This window comes from Durio zibethinus, chromosome 9 (assembly GCF_047325235.1).
Source record: "Durio zibethinus cultivar Kanyao isolate XHJ-2024 chromosome 9, ASM4732523v1, whole genome shotgun sequence".
Taxonomy (NCBI): Eukaryota; Viridiplantae; Streptophyta; class Magnoliopsida; order Malvales; family Malvaceae; genus Durio; species Durio zibethinus.
The window spans coordinates 4991130-5012774 of NC_143170.1; the positions used below are offsets into that span (position 1 = coordinate 4991130).

Consider the following 21645-nt stretch of genomic DNA (forward strand, 5'->3'; position numbering starts at 1 on the left):
TAATTCATCAACTTTTATTAAAAATTTCACTTTTATTTATAAATTTAATTACAACATCCCGCGCGAAGAGGGATTGCTCGCTAGTATGATATAATTGGAAAAGAAAGAGGTTTGAGCAGAGGCAAAGAATAATAAAATATAAACTGATTCATGAATGCTAAGTGTCCAGCGACACCTTTGATCTTAACATGCAGCAATTCAATCAGTCACAATATCATTTAAAAAATATAAAAGATGAAGTCACACTAAATATTCACTACTTAACTCGCTCTGTCTTCTCTAACTATTCTTGCTCTCCCTGACTTCCCTCTCTTTTGCGACTCTTACTGATTTAGTGTTGAAAGACGTCCAAAAATACTCCCTGAGACACCTTTTGACTTTTCTCTTTGTAACAAGTCACATTAGCTATATTTCTTATCCTTGAACACCAAATTAGAAGTTCTTTTTTTTTTTGGTAAAAAAAAATTCAAGAATAGATAAATTATATAATTTTTTATGTTAAAGTAAGATATATCATATATGATTGTCTAAGATAAGTGATTATAGATCGTACATTTAAGATGATCTCAATAAGTAATTATCAATAAGACTTAAACTCAAAATTTATTCATAAAAAAAAATAAACTTTAATCGATTGAATTAATTACTTATTAGTATCAAATTAGAAGTTACATCAACACTAAGTAAGCGCACTTGTGATTAGGGCCGAAACTTTTTAAGGCTCAGCCGGACAGTGCGAGCTCAAGCCCTGGGACAAAATTTTTTTGAAATCATATGCGTTTTACATAAAATTAAAAAAAAATGATTCACTTTTTTTGTTGTTGATATTACTATTGATTTTGTCAATTGTCAGAGTCATATTATAAATAGTTTTTTCAATAATAAATATTTTGAAGATTCGCTTATTTAATTGAATGAAAAATTAATAGTTAAATGATAGTTTAATTGTGTTCATTAACAAAATTATATTTAAAATTATTAATAACGAAATTATTGTACAATATTTTTAAAATATAAAATTATATTAATGATAATTATAAAATTTTTAATAATTATGATTGAATATGAAATTTTAATTTTTTAATACTATTATATTATTGTTGGTTTTGTATATTCTAATATATTTAAATTAAGCTTTATTTTTAAAAAATTTCTTAAATCAGTAGGTTCAAAATGTTAGTCATGGGTGAGTTATATTCTTAGGAAAAAGGAGGAAAAGGATGTCACTAGTGGGCATAAATAAATTGTAAACCAAAGAGATGTTAACGGATAAGGTACGAGGAGAGTAGAGTATTTTTTATTTTTTATTTTTTATTTTTATATGATATTTATCTTCATACCCATACCAATGGATATTTTAAATTTATCTCAAGCTCTATTCTCATGGATATTTAATGAGTATGAGTAATCTTGATACTTATTTATTATTTTTTTAAAATAAAAATAAAAATTTATTTTTTTATTTTTATCTTGTATATTTAGGTTAATTTTTATAAATATATATTAATATATATTTTTAATAAAACTATATTAATTCTAAATAATCTAAATTAATAATTTATATTATTTAATAAAAATTTTATTTACTAAATATATATAAATATATATGTAGAGTATTGATACATGGTGTGTATAATATTACTTGTCTATATCTTCATTCTCAATAAAAATTTAAAATCATACCCATCTTCATTTTCATATCTATAATGTGATACTCATTTTCATCTTTATTCGAATAAAATTTGAGCTTTTAATTAGATATAGATAAAATTGATATCCCTATTAAATCAGTAACCACTACCTTTGCTAAGCATTTGGTCAAGAGCTAAGCTGCAAATTAAAAATAAGAAGTGCAAATTAGTGTTGTTTAAAAACTATCTCTTTACATGCTTTCAAAATAAAAATAAAAAATAAAAAAAATTTTCTTGTACTTGGTATTTTTGGCATCACGAATATTTTGCCATGCATGTATATATAAAAAGAGCTAATAGTACTTGTTTTATTAAAATTTAGATGTTTTTCTCTTCAATATAACATGAAAAAATCAGTTAAAATGGTTTCATATCAACATATCAATATTTTGCCATGCATGTATATATAAAAAGAGCTAATAGTACTTGTTTTATTAAAATTTAGATGTTTTTCTCTTCAATATAACATGAAAAAATCAGTTAAAATGGTTTCATATCAACAAATTACATATCATAAATCTATTAATTGATGTGATTAGAAGGAAGGGATCAACATATAATGCTTGGTATAGAAGAGTAACAAAAGATTAAAATAGGTTTTCCAAGTTAAAGTGATTATATAAACGACTACAACGAGAGCGCAACCAAGCAAGCTAACTAGCGAGACGCTGATTTGTTATCTTGGGATTAGAATTTCAGCTTTCAAGTGAATTGGAAAGCGAAGTCGCGGAGGGTTTGGTAGGCTATTGCCTTGTCAAACCGGTGACGGTGTCGTGTGATTGAGGTTACATTATTATCTAATATATAAATAATTTTAATAAGTTTTAATAATTTATTAATTTTATAAATATTAAACATATATTATAAATTTATTATATTTAATTTTAATGTAATATTGATAATTTTTTATTATTATATTATATTTTATCATTATCGTTACTTTTACATCTAAATACATATTCATTAAATCTTATAATTACAATATAAAATCTCAAAATTACATATACAAATGACAGTCAATAGCATGACAAATGCTATTCAATTGTTAAGACAAAATTTACATGAAGTTTTTTAAGTGAAATTTATGAAATTATTTTTTAAATATAATTTAATAAAAATCTTTAATAAAAAAAATTTAAATAATAAATTAATAAAATTTAATGTAAAAATCAATAATATATAAAAAAATTATTAAAAAAATTATTTATAATTTAAATTTGATCGATAATTATTCAATAATAAAAATTTTGTTAACATTTTATTAAAAATATTTATTAAAAAATATAATTTTTTTTTCAAATTTTATATACTTAATCTATGTAATGAATTTAATCTATCAATTTTGATTTAATTGTTTATAATATAATTTTGTAAATTTTACCCAAAAAACTTCATTTTAAGATTTTCCTTCAATTGCCATACCAAAATAGCTGAAATTGTTGATATGACAAGAAATGTCTCTTAAAATTCTGAAAAAGTACTGACAAACTTAATTTTAATCTTATATACAAATAAAACAAAAACTCAAATCAATACTGAATAAAAATAAAAAAAGAAAGAAGGTAAGAGAGCACACCTAAAAGAAAAAGCAAAAAATTGTAAGAAAGAAAACTGAAAATGAAAAGAAGCAAAAAAGAAGAAAGTAGCTCTCAACAAAAGATAATCTCATCTTTAAACAATTTTTTTTTCTTTCAAAATCACCCCTTAATTTTTATTTTTTGGACATTGATGATCTTTTCTTGTAATTTTGTGTTGGGATAGTATTTTTTTTTTTTTTGGGTCAATAAAAATTTAGAAGTTGGGAAGATTATTTTATCTTAAAAGTTAGGTTAATCATTGATTCCCAAGAAGATTTACAGATCCTTTAAAATTTTTTAAACTTATAAATCACCTATCAATAAAGAATAATGAGAATCTAAATTTGAATATTTTGTATCTTAATATTAAACTTTAACCATTTGTGCCAACGGCAGCTGTGACAATTTTTGTTGAGAGTTAAGTATCCTACTGAAGCAATCTCATTGCTCAAACCAGAGGCTGGGTCAGCATTACATGTGAGAGTCCCACTTTAATGCGCCAAATCCCAGTTTTCATTTCCTTATTTCCCATTTCCTTCCATATATACATGCAAGCCTACCCCGCAACCCCAGGTGTGTGTCTGTGTTTTCTCCCTCTCCGTTCACACGTCAGACAAAAAACTCGTAATTTCGGCTTTGAAGAAACACAAGAAACAGCCACCTTAGCCAAAGGCCTTGGGGTTTAACAGTTCTCTATAGCCTTGCATAATTTACTTTTTGAATCCAATATGACTATCGAGAAAAAATATATGGATTTGGTACTAGTCCCAATGGGGATCTTTATAATGATGGCTTACCATCTATGGCTTCTCTACCGAATCGTAAATAATCCCACCAAGACTGTCATCGGCGTCAACGCCATCAACCGCCGCTTCTGGGTTCGAGCTATGATGGAGGTTGGCCATTTATTTGCCCTCTTAATTTCTTGAATACTGATTTCATATTCTTATGTGAATATAGAATCTAATTGAACCCTTGTATTCATAGGAATGGATGTATATATATAAATTAATGGTTAATTTTTATGGTGCAGGACGTGTCCAAAAATGGGATTTTGGCAGTGCAAACGCTGAGAAACAACATAATGGCATCGACTGTATTGGCATCGACGGCTATCATGCTGAGTTCCCTCATCGCTGTGTTGATGACGAACGGTACTAGTAGTAGATCGTCTTGGTTCATATTTGGAGACAAAAGCGACGTAGCATTTTCTATCAAGTTTTTCTCGATATTGCTTTGTTTCCTGGTGGCCTTCTTGCTCAACTTGCAGTCCATCAGGTATTACAGCCATGCAAGCATGCTCATCAACGTGCCTGTGAAGAAGATGTTCCAGGATCAGCGCTACCACCATCTCACCGCTGAATATGTGGCCACCACCGTGAATAAAGGCAGCTATTTTTGGTCTCTAGGACTTCGTGCCTTTTACTTCTCTTTCCCTCTTTTTTTTTGGATCTTTGGGCCCCTTCCTATGCTTTTCAGTTGCATTTCCCTCTCTTTCATGCTGTATTTCCTCGATTTTACCTTTCAATTTGGGTGGGCCTCTGGGGTTATCGATGATTACAGTGGTCACATGCATGAGGAATTAGAGGATTCAGTTCGACCGTAATCCCTCTAATTTCCTGTAGGAGTATAGGAAATGCCAGCGTCGTTTAATCCAAGTTGAACTGAATGGCATGTCATCAGATGGAAAATAATGTTGTTAAATAAGTACTGGAGCACATGCTTTTTAGCTTTCATTGTTAAACGAACAGGTTTTATGATCAGAAATGGGTTTTAAGCCTTTTCACTTATAATGCTGTATTGAAGGAAAGTTGTTCCATAAAAGGAATGAAAATTGAAAGGTTTGTTTTCTTCTGTGTATGTTATGGATATCACTTCCTTTGGCAGCAATCGTCCGTGATGCTAAGAATTTGCAAATTATACACAACCAAACAAAAAGGATATGCCGTAATATCCATCAAGCAGTCCATACCGGGAAGTCCCTCACCAATTTCTTTTAGTTCCAAAAAAAAAAAATTTTTGGAAGTATCCAACTACAAAGTGTTAGAGCATATGCTTGTTTTGGAAGACGCAAATTGAAGACATAAGAGCTTGAGTTAAAGCCTCCACAAGCTTAGCTACCGGACATTGTGGTGCCAGCTTTCTGTTGTCCATTAAAAACAAAAAGTTAATGGTATTAATAGTAACTAAATTTTAGTGAAATGTTAATTGATAAAAAAATTTTAATGAAATATTTAATGTGATTTATAAATTTAAAAATCTTTAATATCTTATTTGAATTATAAATTTATTAATTAATATAATATTAACTTTTAATATGATTAGCTTTTAAATATTATATTAATTAATAAATTTATAATTTAAATATCATATTAAAAATTTTAAAATTATTAACATTTGCATTAAATATTTTCTTTAATTTATTAACATTAAATAATTTTCTATAATTTAAGTTAATTCCTAATATTATTACTTTTTAGAATTTTAGTTCAACAACCCGATGATGTCAAAAATCGTATTAGACATATTAATCTTACTCATATTAAATAAAAATATGATTTTTTATTCGAATTAAGATAATTATTACATTATGAATATGAAAATATGTATAATTTTAAATTTTTATTTGAAACAGAAATGAAAACAAATAATATAACACCTATCTCATACTCGTATCTTACATATATATTTTTATATAATTAATAAATAAAATTTTTATTAAATAATATAAATTATTATTTTAGATTAATTAAAATTAATATATTTTTATTGAAAAAATATATTAATATATATTTATAAAAAATTACCTAAATATATAAGTAAAAAATAAAAAAAAAAACTAAAAAAAAAATTCTAATCTTTATTTAAAAAAAAAAGCTATGTGCATGAAAATTATATATATTCATTAAATACTCTAATAAATGAAAATAAAGATATATTTAAAATATTTATTAAATATAAATACAAAAATAAATATAATATAAAATTTTAAAATAAAAATAAAAATAAAAAATATTTTATCTGTCCCATATCTTACCTATGATATCGCTAAAACGGTCCCTAGTGTTGCATATCTAACATAATAATTCCAAAAAGTATCTATTCACACCACAATGATCATCATGAGTTTCCATTTATACATCCGTGACTAATGAGCATAATTGATAATTCCAAACCCCCCCCTCTTCATCTTTCCAAACTCTGGTGCATCTAGCTTTATTTTCTCAAAATAAAATTAAGAACAAATAATTTTGCCACAAATATACTTAAAACTCTTTCAATCCATTCTGCTGCAAAAGTCACAGTTGCTCAATGAGAAGAATATCAATTACTGCCAATGGAAACTTAAATATTTCTACAGACAAAAGCTAGTAAAAATCCGTATCTACCTCTTGGAAGAACAGAAAATATACACCAGTAACCCAATTCTTGCACTGCTAAGGTATTAATGTTTACATTTTCAATTAATCAAGCTATAAGCAAATTGAGACTAAACAACAAACTTCAACAAAGAGATAGCTTCTTTGGCTTCAAGATAATGATTTTAATCACACAAATAGATTGAGTCTCTCTTTACTATGCTGATCTGAGCTGCTAAGGATATTTTATAGGGTATAGAGTCTTCACTTGACTGCTTAGTTGTTGAAAAAACTTGTGATTAATTTTCTTGAAATTCCAAAATTCAGCTTCAAGATATTTACAGCCAAATATTTACAAATGGTTCTTTCTTTTCATGAAGCTGGCTGGACAATGATGATCTTCAATGTCATTCCACCTTCTAATTTCTAAATGGTTGCCATGCGTGAATAACACTTTCCTACATAATGCACACCACCTCATGCAACAATTGCAGGCAAGAGATACTTTGTCACTCTTACATCCACTATATTCAGCAACTTTACTATGCCATTGTTTCTGCATTTGAAAATAAGCATGCAAGCAAGACCAGTATAGGCAACAGAGCAAACCTAGTGGAGAGTCAAATAGTTGGAGGCGCACCTTTGTTTTGGGGATTCCATATAAAACAAAGAAACTAAATCTGATAACGATATATTCTTACATTCAATTCTCTTCAATAAATGATTTCTCTATGCACTATACTATTGTATAAAGAATTATGAAAGAAAAGATTAGACAAGTGCGGATGCTATACTAAATATCAATGAAACAGCATCAAGTAAAAAGGTGCCCATAATCATACTATTCTTACCATTCATGCCCTAACATCGATTAATTTTAACTTAAGTTTCATGTTTCCGGCTTGAACTACTATTTCTTCTTTATATGCGTCTACTCTTAAAACGGTTGCTTTCTTGCCAAGGGATGAAACAAGCACTGTATCACCAACCTCAGGAAGCTCAGTAAGTTTTTCTGCATCATGAATGCCATAGGAAAGATTTACTAATAAAAACTCAATGACCTTTTCGCCGGACTAAGCTAAGTAGAGCAATATTCTGGCACAAAGGGTTCGAAAGATAAATAGCTAACTATTCCAACTTCGCAGAGGAAAACTTCATCTGCTTTATAAATGATACCTGATTTTGGTTGTTTGATAACTTGAATAGAGGATGAACTCATACTGGTAGCCTGCTGCTCAGTTTCAACTGCTGTAGCATGCTTGTAATTACTTTCTAGTGTAAGCTTGCTAGCTTTACTGAGTTGAGATTGTTCCATTGGGGACATACGAAACTGCCGTGCCTTTTTGTGGAGGATAGATCGAGCTACCGCAGCAGCCTCAGATAGTTCTTGCATCTTCTTAGATCTTTGATCAGCACCAAGATCCCTGAGCTTTCTTCTAGTGAGCAATAGCCTTTCATGAAGACCTCTTGACAGCCTGAAATCACAAGCAGAACCCAGACACTAGATAGGGCATCCACAGACTTGGAATACATGTTTGTAACTCCTTAATCGACAGCAGCCTTATTTATAGTATTTATCAACTACAAAGATTAGCAAGCAACTTTTACATAACTTGGATACATGCTGCATTGACAAACTTTTTCTTTCCCTTCTCAAATCCAGTATTCCCTGGCTATGGGCCTATCACATAGAAGACGGCAAGTAGACCTTAACATTTTCCATCTTGAGTCAAACAGTGATAGCAGACAAGACAATCCAGGTTAAATACACGTAGAGTTGAATCCCAGCCTCCTCTAAAAGGAAGCACATTACTAAATTATATATTCAGAATAAGAATTTTACTATACGTTGAAAGAAAATGGATGTAAAATGTCGAGTCAAAACAAGTAATAAAAGGTGGAGTAAAGAACAAGACCTTGAATTCAGAAAAAAGTGGACTGACAATCACTATATTTTCATTTTTGATACTTGCATTCATGTGTTAGTCTTAAAAGAATTATTGCTTTAAAATCCATCCTCCAAGGTTATTTAAAATTCAAATGAGATTGGTTAAATAATGAACAGTCAAAATGCCTTCACCAAATAATAAGAAATTTTATGCTAAAATAGCCTGATATACATCCAGTAGTAGACCAGCCAAAAAAACAAAGTTCACTGAGACAGTTTCCAGATAAAAATTGAAGATTGCAGGGGCAAAAATGAATTATGTTTGTCCGCAAGTGGTAGGGAGAATAAAAAGGAAATGAACATGCTTCAACAAAAAAATGGATTTGGCAATTATGCTTCTTTTAACCAATATTCCGTAAGGTTACAAAGACAAATTAGGATTTTTTATCTATATTATTTTAGAATCGTTAGACTCATTCAGTGAGGATAAATATGTAAATAGACATTAGAAAACTCATGAAAAAAAAAATGACTAGGTTATCAGAACATAGCTTATATCGATGCTGAGCAATTAATTTAATGTAATGACTAATGATCAAGAGCAGTTATCTGCATAGCCTTTTGAACCAATGGCCATAAAGATTTAAATTAGATTGGAAGCTCATGCTTTCCCACCCAGTGATCAGCTTTAAGAAAAAGATACATACATCAGATAATGCCGAGACTCATTGATAAGCTCTTGAAAATTTTGCTTGAATATTTCCATATCTATTATTACCTGCATTAAGAAATGATCCAAATATTATAAGGTATACTGATGATGTAGGATGAACCAGAGTTCAACACTTGTTCTCAACTACACGTATTCATACAACTGTGCAACTGAATAATAGTAACTTTCAGTAAAGCAAAGTAGAAAATAATAGTTGCTCAGTCCACAAGCTGATACTAGCAGATACAAGAGCTTAACTAATAACAAGTACATTCTAAGTGTAATCTGTTACCTCATCAATCTCAGCACTAGCAGCACCATATAGCTCGCGAGCATTATCAACAACTATACGGGGTACTCCCAATCTTTCAGCTATATTGATTGCATTTGAACGACCTAAGACAATGTTACACTGCCTAAGTCACAATTAGTCTTGTTATAACAAGATGATGATATTACTCAAAACACCAAATAACAAGCAGTTTCTCAGTTGCAAAACTTGGCTTCAAAAAGCTTTTTTGGTCCAAGACGCCGTTAACTAGCAGAAAACAGTCCAAGAATCAAGCAATTGGTTGTTCTTTGTCACATACTCAAGACTGAATACCTGGTACTCCCCAGAGAATCTTGTAAGTTGGCTTCAAATTCTCTTCATCAAACTCCATACAAGCATTTTCAAAGGTATCATTACTGCTAAACAAAATATAAGATTAAGAATAATATAAGATCAAGAATTTGGAGCAGCAGCAAAATCCTTATTATAAATGCAAGAGCCAGAAGATAGTTAACAACACATCTTCCATATGAATGAGTTTAAACTATAATAACCGTAAACATGATCATTATTTTATTTTCATCTCAAACTAGAAATGTCAATAGACTGAAGTATGCAACAAGATAGCTACTATATACCTGTATTTCAAAGTTTTAAGTTCACCATGATGCGTTGTAGCCATTGTCAACAATGCACCACTTTCAGCAAAAGATTCTAGTAGAGACATTCCAAGTGCTGCTCCTTCAAGGGGATTTGTTCCTGCACCAACCTATCAGATATGGAATGGGGAAAAATCCATTTTAGATTTGTTTGTAACTGTGTAGTATTTTTCTTCTCTTCAATCTCAGACTGTTAATTGAGGTAAGTAATCACAAATGCCTAATTGAAACATACTTCATCTAGTAGCACCAGTGATTGACTTGTGGACTGTGACTGGATTTCCTGCAACACAAATACTTAAACTGCATCAGGAAATTTTTAGCCAGAGCACTGTGTGTGTAGTATTTAATCCCCAAAACTTAAGAATTCCTAGTTGGCAGTTAAAATCCCAAAGTATTTAAGGATTAAGGAATGAAGCAAAGCCACCAAGTGATCGATCTTAGGAATGATGTGAACCAGCTTGAGGTCTATGAAGATCACTTTGCTGGTGCAAAATGCTGAATATTCACACTGAAGCAAGCCAGACATTTTGAACTCTCCAAGAAATTGGTTGTGCTCTACCTGGCTATTTTATATTTTTATTTGCTCATCTCAAACAAACAGGAAAAAATATAGAAGGTATATCATCCTTACACTAATTTGTTTCAGGTGGCCAGAGAATGTAGACAATGATTGAGACAAGGACTGCTCATCACCAATATCAGCAAAAACACTATCAAACCAAGGAATTTTTGCAGATTCTGAAGATAAAACATAAAGACCTGCATTATTAAAGAAACATGGAGAAGGTCATGCAGTATAGGACAAAAATAATTTATCCAAGACAATAAAACATGTAAAGCAAATGAAACTACTGCTCAATGATCATTTTTGATACATCCTAGAACATATGCAATAAAATTATATTAACATTCATCATAAGTTTTAAGAGAAGACTCGGTTAAATCTGGAAAACTTGGTATCTAGTTTGAAACATTATTATTGTACTTTATATTTTGCTTCACAAGCATTTCACTGCCCTTGACTTACTTGACATAATTACATTTTTGCATAAGGAGTATGTGCAAAAAGCTTAGAATGAGAAAAGGCTAATATGCTAATAACTACATAACCATAGAGCATTTTTATAATTTTCATGCCTCCATTTAATTTTTGATGAGCATAAGTTAGTCATTAAGAAAAAGGAAAAAAATGTAAACCTGATTTTGCCATCATTGCAGCCAATCCAACTGTCTTTAAACATATAGTTTTACCACCAGTATTAGGGCCAGTTATCATCAGCACTCTTGTCTTCTGGGGAATAAAAATATCAATTGGCACAGGAGGAGCTTCTTCCAGAGCTCTAACCTAGCAATCAGGAGAATATTATTCTTGAAATTGAATGCTAACATGATTGGATAATTAATATAATTTTGTCACTGATGATAATAGCAGCTGATGGTTAATATTATGATATTTGTGGGAAAACACTTATTTATACCTGGTTGTAATCTTGTAATCTGTATATTTGTATTTGTATCTCTCGAATTAAGTATTTGTATCCCTAAAATTAGGATAGACAATCCCTCAATTATAGGATTAGTTTTTTAGGAAGATTTAGTTTCCTAGTTTAACCCATAATTAGTTGTATATAAACCTAAGATTCTTGTATAATTCTCTATAAACAGTTTTTCAATATACATTCAGTTTTCACACTGATTTATTTCTTAGTTTTTCCATATGGTATTAGAGCTTTAGGCTCTTCTTGGGAAGCAAAATTTTCAACCTTCATTGCTGACTTCTATTTTAGGCCTTCATTGCCAAATCCTGTTTAGGCCTTCATTGTTAAACCCTTTCAAAGAAAGATATCACTACCACCCAATTTGAGGAAATGTCAAGTGAGAAAATTATTGGAGTACTACAGATGTCTCAGAAATAAGGAGAGTTCGACAGGGAAGAGATTAAAAACTAAAAAACTTATTGAAAATCCTTGAAAAGCCTACTGTGGTATGTTCTTTGGGTAAGGTTTCTAGTTCAAGTAAAGCTTCCGGTTCTCATGGATTAAATGTCTCGGCTAAGCCTATTACGAGTTCTTAGGTCATTGACTCAGGAGCCACAGACCATATAACACATTCCTCACAAAAGTTTAGTACATATAACCTGTGTCCTAGTAATAAGAAAATTGTTGTTGCAGATGGTTCACTTACTACAGTGGCAGGATTAGGAGATGTTCAAGTTAATCTCTCGTTTGTTCTAAAAAATGTTCTTCATGTTCCTGGATTGTCTACTAATCTGATATCTATACAAAAACTTACCAGAGATATGAATTGCAAAGTAACTTTTTATCCCTCTTATTGTGAATTTCAGGACCAAAGTTCGGGGAAGATGATTGGACTTGCTAAGGAGAAGGATGGACTATACTATCTTGAGACATCAAATAACACAAGTAATATCGAGAATAGTTTACCTTTGTCATTTCTTTCTGAAAAATCTTCCAATAAAGATAAAATCTGGCTTTATCATTTTCGTCTTGGACATCCTTCTTTTGGAACTTTATGAAACATGTTTCCTTCTTTGTTCAAAGGATTAAATGTCGAAGATTTTCATTGTGATATTTGCGAACTTGCAAAGCATAGACGTGCGTCTTTTCCAATCAGTAACAAAAGAAGTTCTACTCCCTTTTACTTGATTCATAGTGACATTTGGGGTCCCTCTACAATTCCTAATATTTCAAGTGCGAGATGGTTTGTTTCATTTATAGATGATTGTACCAGGATCTCTTGGGTTTTTTTACTTAAATCCAAATCAGATGTGAATAGTGTGTTAAGCTTCCAAAACATGGTCCAAAATCAATTTGGAGTGAGAATCAAGAGATTTAGGTCTGATAATTTAAGAGACTACTTCAACCAGAGTCTATCCTTCTATTTCCAAAAAGAGGGGATTATCCATGAGTCATCTTGTGTTAATACTCCACAGCAGAATGGAGTGGCAGAGAGGAAAAATAACCATTTACTAGCCACAACCCTAGCCTTTCTTTTTCAAGCAAATGTACCTAAATCTTACTGGGAGAAAGTTGTTCTCATTGCCACACACATTATAAATAGGTTACCTTCAAGAGTTTTGGGATTTAAAACTCCTATGGAACTACTCTCACAATTTTATCTCAACCTCAATACCACAAACAATCTCACACTTAGGATATTTGGTTGTACATCATTTGTTCATGTTCACAGTCATAACAGGGGAAAGTTGGATCCAAGAGTGATTAAGTGTATTTTTGTAGGGTATTCTTCAACTCAAAAAGGATATAAGGGCTATCATCCTCTTACCAAAAAATTCTATGTGTCTGCAGATGTCACTTTTGAAGAAAATAAACCATTTTTTACTCAACCTTATCTTCAGGGGGAGACTTCATTCATGGAAGATAAGGATAAAGACTTCTTTTTGCTTGATTTGCCCCCTTCTTCAACATTTACACCCATCAATTCTTCTGAGCCGAAACCTGTTTCTGTTGAGCCCAAGTCAAACACTGAATTTGAGTCTGAACCCATTCCAAATACGGAAGATGTGACAAAGGATAATATTGTTCTTGATTCTATGAAGGAATTACAGGTGTACTCAAGAAGGAAAGTTCCAGATCCTGAACCAATGCCAGTCCCTGAACCTGATCCCAACTCTGAAAATAAGATAACTACAGTTTTTGACTCTGTTTCTCAAAATGAGCATGAATCTCCTAAAACTATAACTAGTGATTATGATCTGCCTATTGCCATTAGGAAAGGAACCAGAGAATGTACCAAGCATCCACTATACCCAACCTCTAATTTTGTGTCATTTGAAAAATTCTCACAATCCCAAAAAAATTCTCTTGTGAGCTTAAATACTATTTCTGTTCCAACTACATTATCCGAGGCATTATCTAGTGAGAAATGGAGGCAAGCCATGAAAATAGAAATGGAGGCCTTAGAGAAAAATCAGACATGGGAACTGGTAGAGTTACCTAAAAGAAAAAATTCAGTGGGATGTAAATGGGTTTTCACTATAAAACACAAGGCATATGGTATTGTTGAAAGGTATAAAGCCAGATTAGTGGCTAAAAGCTACACTCAAACCTATGGAGTGGATTACTAGGAAATCTTTGCTCCAGTTGTCAAGATGAATACAGGTAAGATTTTGTTATCATTGGCTACAAATTACAATTGGCAGCTTCAACAATTTGATGTAAAGAATACTTTTCTACATGGTGATTTGGAAGAAGAAATATATATGAAGGTTCCACCGGGATTTGGAGGTCATCTAGAAGCAAACAAAGTATGCAGGCTGAAAAAAGCTTTATATGGCCTTAAACAGTCTCCTAGAGCTTGGTTCGGAAGATTTGCCAAAGTGATGCTAGCAATGAGATATAAACAGAGTCAAGGAGATCACACATTGTTTATCAAGCACTCTGATTCAGGGAGAGTCACAGTTCTATTAGTGTATGTTGGTGATATAATTGTAACTGGCGATGATGAAAAAGAGAGAGAATCTCTAAAACAGTGTTTGGCTAGAGAATTTGAGATAAAAGAGCTAGGGAGATTGAAGTACTTCCTAGGAATTGAAGTCGCTCACTCCCGGCATGGTATTTTCATCTCACAACAAAAATATGTGATGGATCTTCTGAAGGAAACTGGGAAGCTTGCATGTAACCCTGCAAATACCCCTATAGATCCTAATCATAAAATTGGAGAAGCTAATGAAGATGCTGCTGTAAATAGAGAGATGTACCAAAGATTAGTTGGAAGACTCATTTATCTCTCACATACTAGACCTGATATAGCATATGCTACGAGTGTGGTAAGTCAATTTATGCATAGTCCTAAAGAAGTGCCCTACAGGCTGTCTACCGTATATTACTCTATTTGAAGGCCAATCCTGGGAGAGGTATATTATTCAAAAGAAATTCGGGATTAGTTCTAGAAGCATATACAGATATTGATTATGCAGGTTCAGTAACTATCCACCTCAGGGTACTGCACTTTCTTAGGTGGTAATCTTGTGACTTGGAGGAGTAAAAAACAGAATCTGGTGGCAAGATCAAGTGCTGAAGCAGAGTTCAGAGCAATGGCTCAAGGAATTTGTGAACTACTATGGTTAAAGATTATCCTAGAAGACTTGAAGATAAAGTAGGATGGACCAATGAGACTCTACTGTGATAACAAGTCTGCAATAAGCATTGCATACAATCCTATGCAACATAACAGAACAAAACACATTGAAGTAGACCGACATTTCATAAAGGAGAAACTAGACAGTGGATTGATTTGTACACCTTATGTATCAACCAAAGGTCAACTTGCAGATGTGTTGACTAAAGATCTCAGCAGTGCAACATTTCAAGAAATTATTTCCAAGCTGGGAATGGAAAACACCTATTCACCAGCTTGAGGGGGAGTGTGGGAAAACACTTATTTATAGCTGGTTGTAATCTTGTAATCTGTATATTTATATTTGTATCTCTAGAATTAAGTATTTGTATCCCTAAAATTAGGATAGACAATCCCTCAATTATAGGATTAGTTTTTTAGGAAGATTTAGTTTCCTAGTTTAACCCTTAGTTAGTTGTATATAAACCTAAGATTCTTGTATAATTCTCTATAAGCAGTTTTTCAATATACATTCAGTTTCCACACTGATTTATTTCTTAGTTTTTCCACAATATTAATTAGTTACCTGCTTTTCCAAGGATGAAAGCTCTATTTCTGCTTCTCCTTTGACTGCCATATTCTCTCCCTGCAGTTTTCTTCTCCTGAGTTCCTAAGGCAAAAGACAGTATGGAAGAGAAGAATACATAAAGTTGACCACTAGAACCTGAAGAGTAGCTTGAGCAAAATTAGTGACTAGCAATCTCTTGTGCCAATTATTGTACATAAAGCAGGTCTAAAAACCACTGAGGACACAAGAAGAACAAAAGAATTCAATTTTCATAAACAAATATGAAATATCCTATTTCTTGCAAGTGTTTTGAGACAAAGCAAAAGTTCAGGACAGCAAAAGTTAGAAATATGCTACTTACAGAAGAAGCATTGCGGACCTCCTTCCCAGCCATGTGCAGCTTTTGCCTATGCTGCTGAAGTAATAAAGGATGATAAGCTTTAGGTAGATAAAAAATCCATTCTTTTTTTGGATTTGATGCCTGTAAAGTTTTGTCCTTTGAGCTGTAGGATTCAGCTAAAGGTTCATCGATGTCTTCTGGCAGGAATATATTGGGATATGTGCCTCCAAATGAAAGACTATAAGTTGCACGAGCATAGATCTAGATATCAAGAAAAAGAAACAGTATAAGAATGGAATAATCAGCAAGTAAAAACAGATTATGTCATTAAAAATGGAAAGAATGATACAAAATGTAGTCCATAAGATATATTGAAACACTTGTATTGGTGATGTAGATTTATGACAGGTCCTACTTTGGAAGAACCTAAAAGTTCTTCCATCACAGTTGGCACATGGCATGCACGCATCTGAGGCTCATTTTTTTTTTTTTTTTAATTTGAAGGTAGATAAGGGAGAATACATCCATCATAAACTAAACTTTATGGTCCCATCATTAGAACCAACAAAATTGTATCTAAACTTTTCTAAACATCTTTTCTCTTCATCTTTTTACTTAAAATCCAAATATGATCCAAGAAGAAGTTGCAAAGAAGCAAGCACCTACCACATCCAATTGAATTACACTTCTCAAGATCTTTTCAATCTCATCGAGATCCATTTGTATCTATATAGATTGTCGGAATACAAAAACATGATGAGAGATAAATGACAATCTGGATAATAAATTAAATGCAATTTCACTTGCTAGAGCCAGCAACCTTTTCTGTCAACGTCAAAAGCACATCTGCCTCAGCCTTTGCCACTAATGCTCTTGCTTGTTGTAACTCATCATTCAAAGGAACAGCTGCAAGTGGCTCTATAATATTTCCTAGTCCTGAACCACTAGAACCATTTATTTCCTTTCAATAACATGGTATTAAAAAGTTCTGGCCTTCATCAGCTCATGGGTAATAAAAGCAATACAAAAAGATGTGGCCTTCAAATATGTTTTTGTATCTATCCAAGAAAATTGACAAAATCAGGAAATGCTACAATTTTAAAAATTGAATTAGCCATAGTAGTACAAATTAATCCATCTCTTGATCCTATAATCCTTCTTGGTTTTCAATTATTTGTCTCAAAACGTAAATTCCTTGTGCACTTCTGAAACAACCTTCTTGTAGAAGAAATTTTTAAGTACCATAATTAATTTTCTACAATCAATATTGAATGTTGAGCAAAATTTTGTTCAATTCAAGTTTTGCAATTGATAAGAAAGGGAGAAAATGGAAAACTAATCTTTTTTATAAGGGTTTTCTGCTTGATTCATCAAATAAAAGCAAGCTGAAGGTCCCTGATTAACAATAAAAATATTGGTTAATGGAAGTATTGTCATTTTATCCAAATATGTGGTTTGGCCCTGTCTTCTTTGCTGTTGTGCCTCAATAATACAGATTTTATTGTGGTATTGCCCTGATAAGCAACAGCATTTTAAACACCTAAGGCACAAGAATGGGGGCTAAACATTTTCACACAACACATGAACATAATTGTGTTCCATTCATAAGTGAAATTAAGCAACAAAATTATGCACCTGGACAATAGAAGACCCTTGACACTTGTCAATTGATCAGTCCCAGATGTTATACACCATCTACCATTAATATTACTTGCCTCCTGAACAAATAATACGGTGGTAATTAGGATAAAATAGATGAAGATTGACAAAGCATATGTTGGTGATCAAATAAATTTTACCAGAAAGGATGCCTCTTTTGTTTCGTTCCTAATTAGATTGTCCATTAATTGATGCAACTGAACAGAGAAGCAATTACACAGTTAAAATAGCAAAGTAGATTATTTTAATTAACAGAAAAAAATTTGAAAGCAACACTGACAAAGGATAAATAATAGATTTGCACCCTGATAAACAAAGGTTTAGCACATGTAAAAGCATTCCTTTTCCCTTGAGAATGAAAAAGGAGTGATTTAATACTGGAAATGTGGAGAATGTAGGGTAGAGGTAGACCAATGTTGATATAATTTGAAGTAACGCTAAACATCTCCTAGAGTGTATGACTTTAATTGAGATGAATGAAGAAGGTAAAAGGATTCAAGCATCATACTAAATACGGTAAGTAGCCTGGGTTAAGGGCTTAGAGCTTAGCGAAGTTCAATGAGATTTCTATCTATTTCATTCAAAAAGATATTTAAACTTTAATTTTATTTAATTTCTCATTCTTCTTGAGAGGGTTGGGAGAAAACCAAACAGAGAGGGGGCAACAACTGAAAGATGTTTAACAAATAACTGGTTGTTGCCAACAAACACTAACCTTAATCATACAAAGCCTTGATTTAAAAAAAAAAAAAAAGGATAAAAACTGCTCTAAAAAGAAATAGTTATGAGCTAACATGTATTTCCAACAAAAACATCACTGGAGTTTTAAGAAGAAAAACCAAGAAGTTTCACCTTTCTTTCAAGTATATGCACATGATCCCGTGCTTTCTTAAGGGCAGAGCTCTGAAAGAGAATAAGTTTTAAGATGGAATAAAACCAGTGGCATATGATTAAAGAAACAAAATTCTTTATATATAATTTCACGGATGAAACTTTGAGGCAAAAGGAACAAACCGCAGAGTCTCTAACAGAGCCATCTTCATCTATAACTTGCTGAATCAACTTAATTATTGGTCGGTTTACAACCAGTTGTGCAATCTGCAATATATATATATTGAAAAGGAAAAAGAAAAAGAAAGTAAATCTAAATATGCATATGCATGTGCAAGAACATGGGAGGGTAAGCATTTGAAGGGCAGAATTTACCAATTCACTAAGCGGCATGAATTGTTTATACCAATCAGAGTCTTCCTTGATTGTAACTTTTAAATTAAGCTGCAAAGCTTCAATAAACAGTAGAAGAGATAGAACAGCCATTGCTTCGTTTGCTTCTAAAGGTAAGCCCCTCCGGGCATGTTTGATGGCAGATTCAACCTTTGCAGAGACAAAAATACAAACACTCGGGGAAATATCACAAATTGGTAATAATAAATAAAAATTCGAAGAAAGTAAAGAAAACTTACGAGAGCAAGGTCGACGGAAGTCAAGTTCAAGTTAAAAGAGCCATCGTTGTGCATTAGGATTGCAGCATTGGTTTCTTGTAAAAGCCTCAAACTCTCTTGGAACGTTTGGTTGAGAGACCAAAGCTGGGTCTGTCAATTCTCAATTGTTAATCCAACAAGCAAAGGAAAACAAAAAAGAAAACTGTTGATTTATCAAAAAAAAGGAAAGGGAAAAAAATGAAAAACCCTAGTGGCTTGACGACCCAAGGACGTGCGGGCAAAAGAGGCAACCGATTCGCAGAGTTTGTCCCATTCAAGAACCCTAAGAGAATCGTACTTGACTCTCGATTGATTATGGTCTTCAATCGAGGATGATACTTTGAAATAAACGTTCCTCTTTCGAATTATATTGATTGGGTAACCGCAAATGGTGCCTAGCACTGCAAAGAGCGGCAGTGCCATGCTCTTGACGCTCAGACAGTTAACCGGTTACAAATGGTGGGATGGGTATGGAGATTGAGATTCTACGGCCTCCCTAACTCCTAAGCTTGCCTCATTTTTATCCGTTATGATTTCAGTTGCTAGATCATGCTCGTGGGCACGTGGCGTGTGTTAAAAAGAGGGAGCGGCGGGTAGAGTTCGCATCGGATCGGATTTTGCTGTCTCAAATTCGATCCGACTTCGTTTATCATCAAATTCAAGCTCGATTTGAATTTTTTTTTATTTTTTATATTCAAATCTAATCCTGACTTAATATTATATAAATAATATAATTTGATTTAATTTAAAATTAATAAAATATTATTTTTTAAATATAAAATATTTAAAAATATAATTATATAAATATATATAAATAAAAAATCAAATAATTAATTTTAAAAATATTTTTTTATATAATATCAAATTGAATCGAATTTATCTAAAATTTAAATTCAATCCGATTTTTTTTAATTTATTTTATCCGAATCCCGAATTTCAAAATAAAAAAATTAATTTTATAAAATCAGGTTAAAATCTGCCAAGAACAGATTAGATTACCGACCTTAACAACGGATTGTGAGTCACACGCCATGCCCTTGTGCTCCTCCACCGTCTCGCTTAGCTCAAATGGGCTCAGTTTGGGCCCCGTATGGGCCTAATACAGCCCAAAACTTAGAGAACTGATGCGAACCTGTTTAGTCCAACTCCTAAAAAGACTTTTTTATTATTAAAATAAAATTGAATTCCATCTATTCAGTTTTTGAAAATTTAGTTTTTTTTTTTAGTTTATTTGCATCTATTTAGAAATGAAATATCTATTATCTTTTAAAAATTAAAAAATAATAAAAATGTGATTCAATTTGACCAAGATAATTTTAATTTTTTGACTAAGGAATCCAAAATCATCAAATTCGAATTGAAATTGAATTGAACAAAAAAATTAAATATTAAAATTTTGAATCAATTTTTGATTTTTTTTTTTTTTTTGCGAATGCTACATAGATCAAACACCATCCTATTCTTGTGAATGTTACCATTGGATTCATAATGAAATTCAAATGAACTTGTTCTAATAGGAATATAGTAACAACAATTTATTAATTACCACCATACTGATCATTTGATATATTGATATAATCCGAATTTTCATTTGTTACAGACAGTGTGGGAGATATAAATCTGATCAGGCTGATACAAAATACAATCCAACCATCCAAAAGTAAGCATTTTTGAAGTAAATGATGAACCGTCTGCGCTCTAGTTTTTCTCTGTGATCACGCAGAGACGAGAGGTGCATCACTTTTAACTTCTTCCTTGCTTGGGGCGGCACTTGATTTTTCAGCTTCAACCTCCTTTGCCGCCACTGTGGTCTTATCAGTAACCTCAACCTTATCCTCCGCATTCATGGCAGCGGCTTTAACGTCGTCCTCTGTTGGTCTGGCGGTCTCAGCAACCGTCTCTGAGGAAACTGGCTCAGCAGCAGTGGTGTTTGGCTCGGAGGACGAGCCTTGAGCCTCCTTTTCTGGTTCAGAAAGATCTACCAAAGGTTTTTCAATCTGACTCTCACCTCCATTAGTGTTCTCCTGCATTCATTTATATGAAATAACAACACAGAACTGTTAAACTTGTAAATTCTCTAATTGTGTAAATAAAAATTTAAGGTGTTACCGGAGCAGCGGTCTCAAGCTGAGGCTTCTCAGGGTTGGCAGGAGCCTCGACAGAGATGTCAAACTCCCTGGGTTTGCTCGCACAGCCTCCCATTATACGTCAGGAATTTTTGGGATGATTGGGCGAGTCTCTGGAGGTGGGCGGATTGTACTTTCTCCAATATGCTTTTTGATTCAAAGGATACTATTGAGGCTAAGGAATGGAAGCAACGCAAGGGAATCCATTAAT

The 21645-nt window shown here is 32.2% G+C and overlaps 2 protein-coding genes and 1 pseudogene across 11 annotated transcripts; 1 reads left to right on the forward strand and 2 right to left on the reverse strand.

Annotated features, from left to right (window-relative positions):
- The first annotated feature begins 3861 nt into the window (after positions 1-3861).
- On the forward strand, positions 3862-5119 carry LOC111315944 (uncharacterized; annotated as a pseudogene). Its single transcript, XR_016345379.1, has 2 exons — positions 3862-4164; positions 4302-5119. The product of XR_016345379.1 is annotated as an uncharacterized LOC111315944 (transcript).
- Positions 5120-6637: 1518 nt separating this feature from the next.
- On the reverse strand, positions 6638-19805 carry LOC111308555 (DNA mismatch repair protein MutS, type 2). 9 transcript variants are annotated; one of them, XM_022906976.2, is made up of 20 exons: positions 19516-19805; positions 19291-19419; positions 19034-19201; positions 18842-18925; positions 18680-18730; positions 17968-18024; positions 17804-17886; positions 16989-17112; positions 16835-16894; positions 16190-16429; positions 15847-15930; positions 11358-11505; positions 10792-10919; positions 10393-10440; positions 10137-10267; positions 9832-9914; positions 9520-9623; positions 9223-9293; positions 7804-8102; positions 6679-7639 (listed from the first exon to the last, which is right to left on the reverse strand). In XM_022906976.2, the coding sequence occupies exons 1-20, from the start codon at positions 19729-19731 to the stop codon at positions 7482-7484; spliced, it is 2466 nt and encodes an 821-aa protein (XP_022762711.2). In that variant the 5' UTR covers positions 19732-19805; the 3' UTR covers positions 6679-7481. The 9 variants fall into 9 exon arrangements, with proteins under 9 accessions (XP_089621738.1, XP_022762711.2, XP_022762702.2 ...); XM_022906967.2 differs by having other exon boundaries at positions 9832-9917; XM_089765610.1 differs by having other exon boundaries at positions 6915-7085; positions 9832-9917.
- Positions 19806-20828: 1023 nt separating this feature from the next.
- Positions 20829-21645, reverse strand: LOC111302790 (uncharacterized). Its single transcript, XM_022898626.2, has 2 exons — positions 21418-21645; positions 20829-21332 (listed from the first exon to the last, which is right to left on the reverse strand). Exons 1-2 carry the CDS (start codon positions 21508-21510, stop codon positions 21024-21026), a joined length of 402 nt encoding a protein of 133 aa, XP_022754361.1. The 5' UTR covers positions 21511-21645; the 3' UTR covers positions 20829-21023.

Excerpts from the sequence above, each read along its gene's own strand:
- LOC111308555 (XM_022906967.2), bottom strand. The coding sequence starts at position 19,731 with ATGGCACTGCCGCTCTTTGCAGTGCTAGGCACCATTTGCGGTTACCCA. Across the intron at positions 17,113-17,803 it reads AAGGGTCTTCTATTGTCCAG|TGGTTCAGGACTAGGAAATA; the intron begins GTGCATAATTTT and ends AAATGGTTCTAG. Across the intron at positions 7,640-7,803 it reads TATCAAACAACCAAAATCAG|AAAAACTTACTGAGCTTCCT; the intron begins GTATCATTTATA and ends TTCATGATGCAG.
- LOC111302790 (XM_022898626.2), bottom strand. The coding sequence starts at position 21,510 with ATGGGAGGCTGTGCGAGCAAACCCAGGGAGTTTGACATCTCTGTCGAG. Across the intron at positions 21,333-21,417 it reads AGCTTGAGACCGCTGCTCCG|GAGAACACTAATGGAGGTGA; the intron begins GTAACACCTTAA and ends AAATGAATGCAG.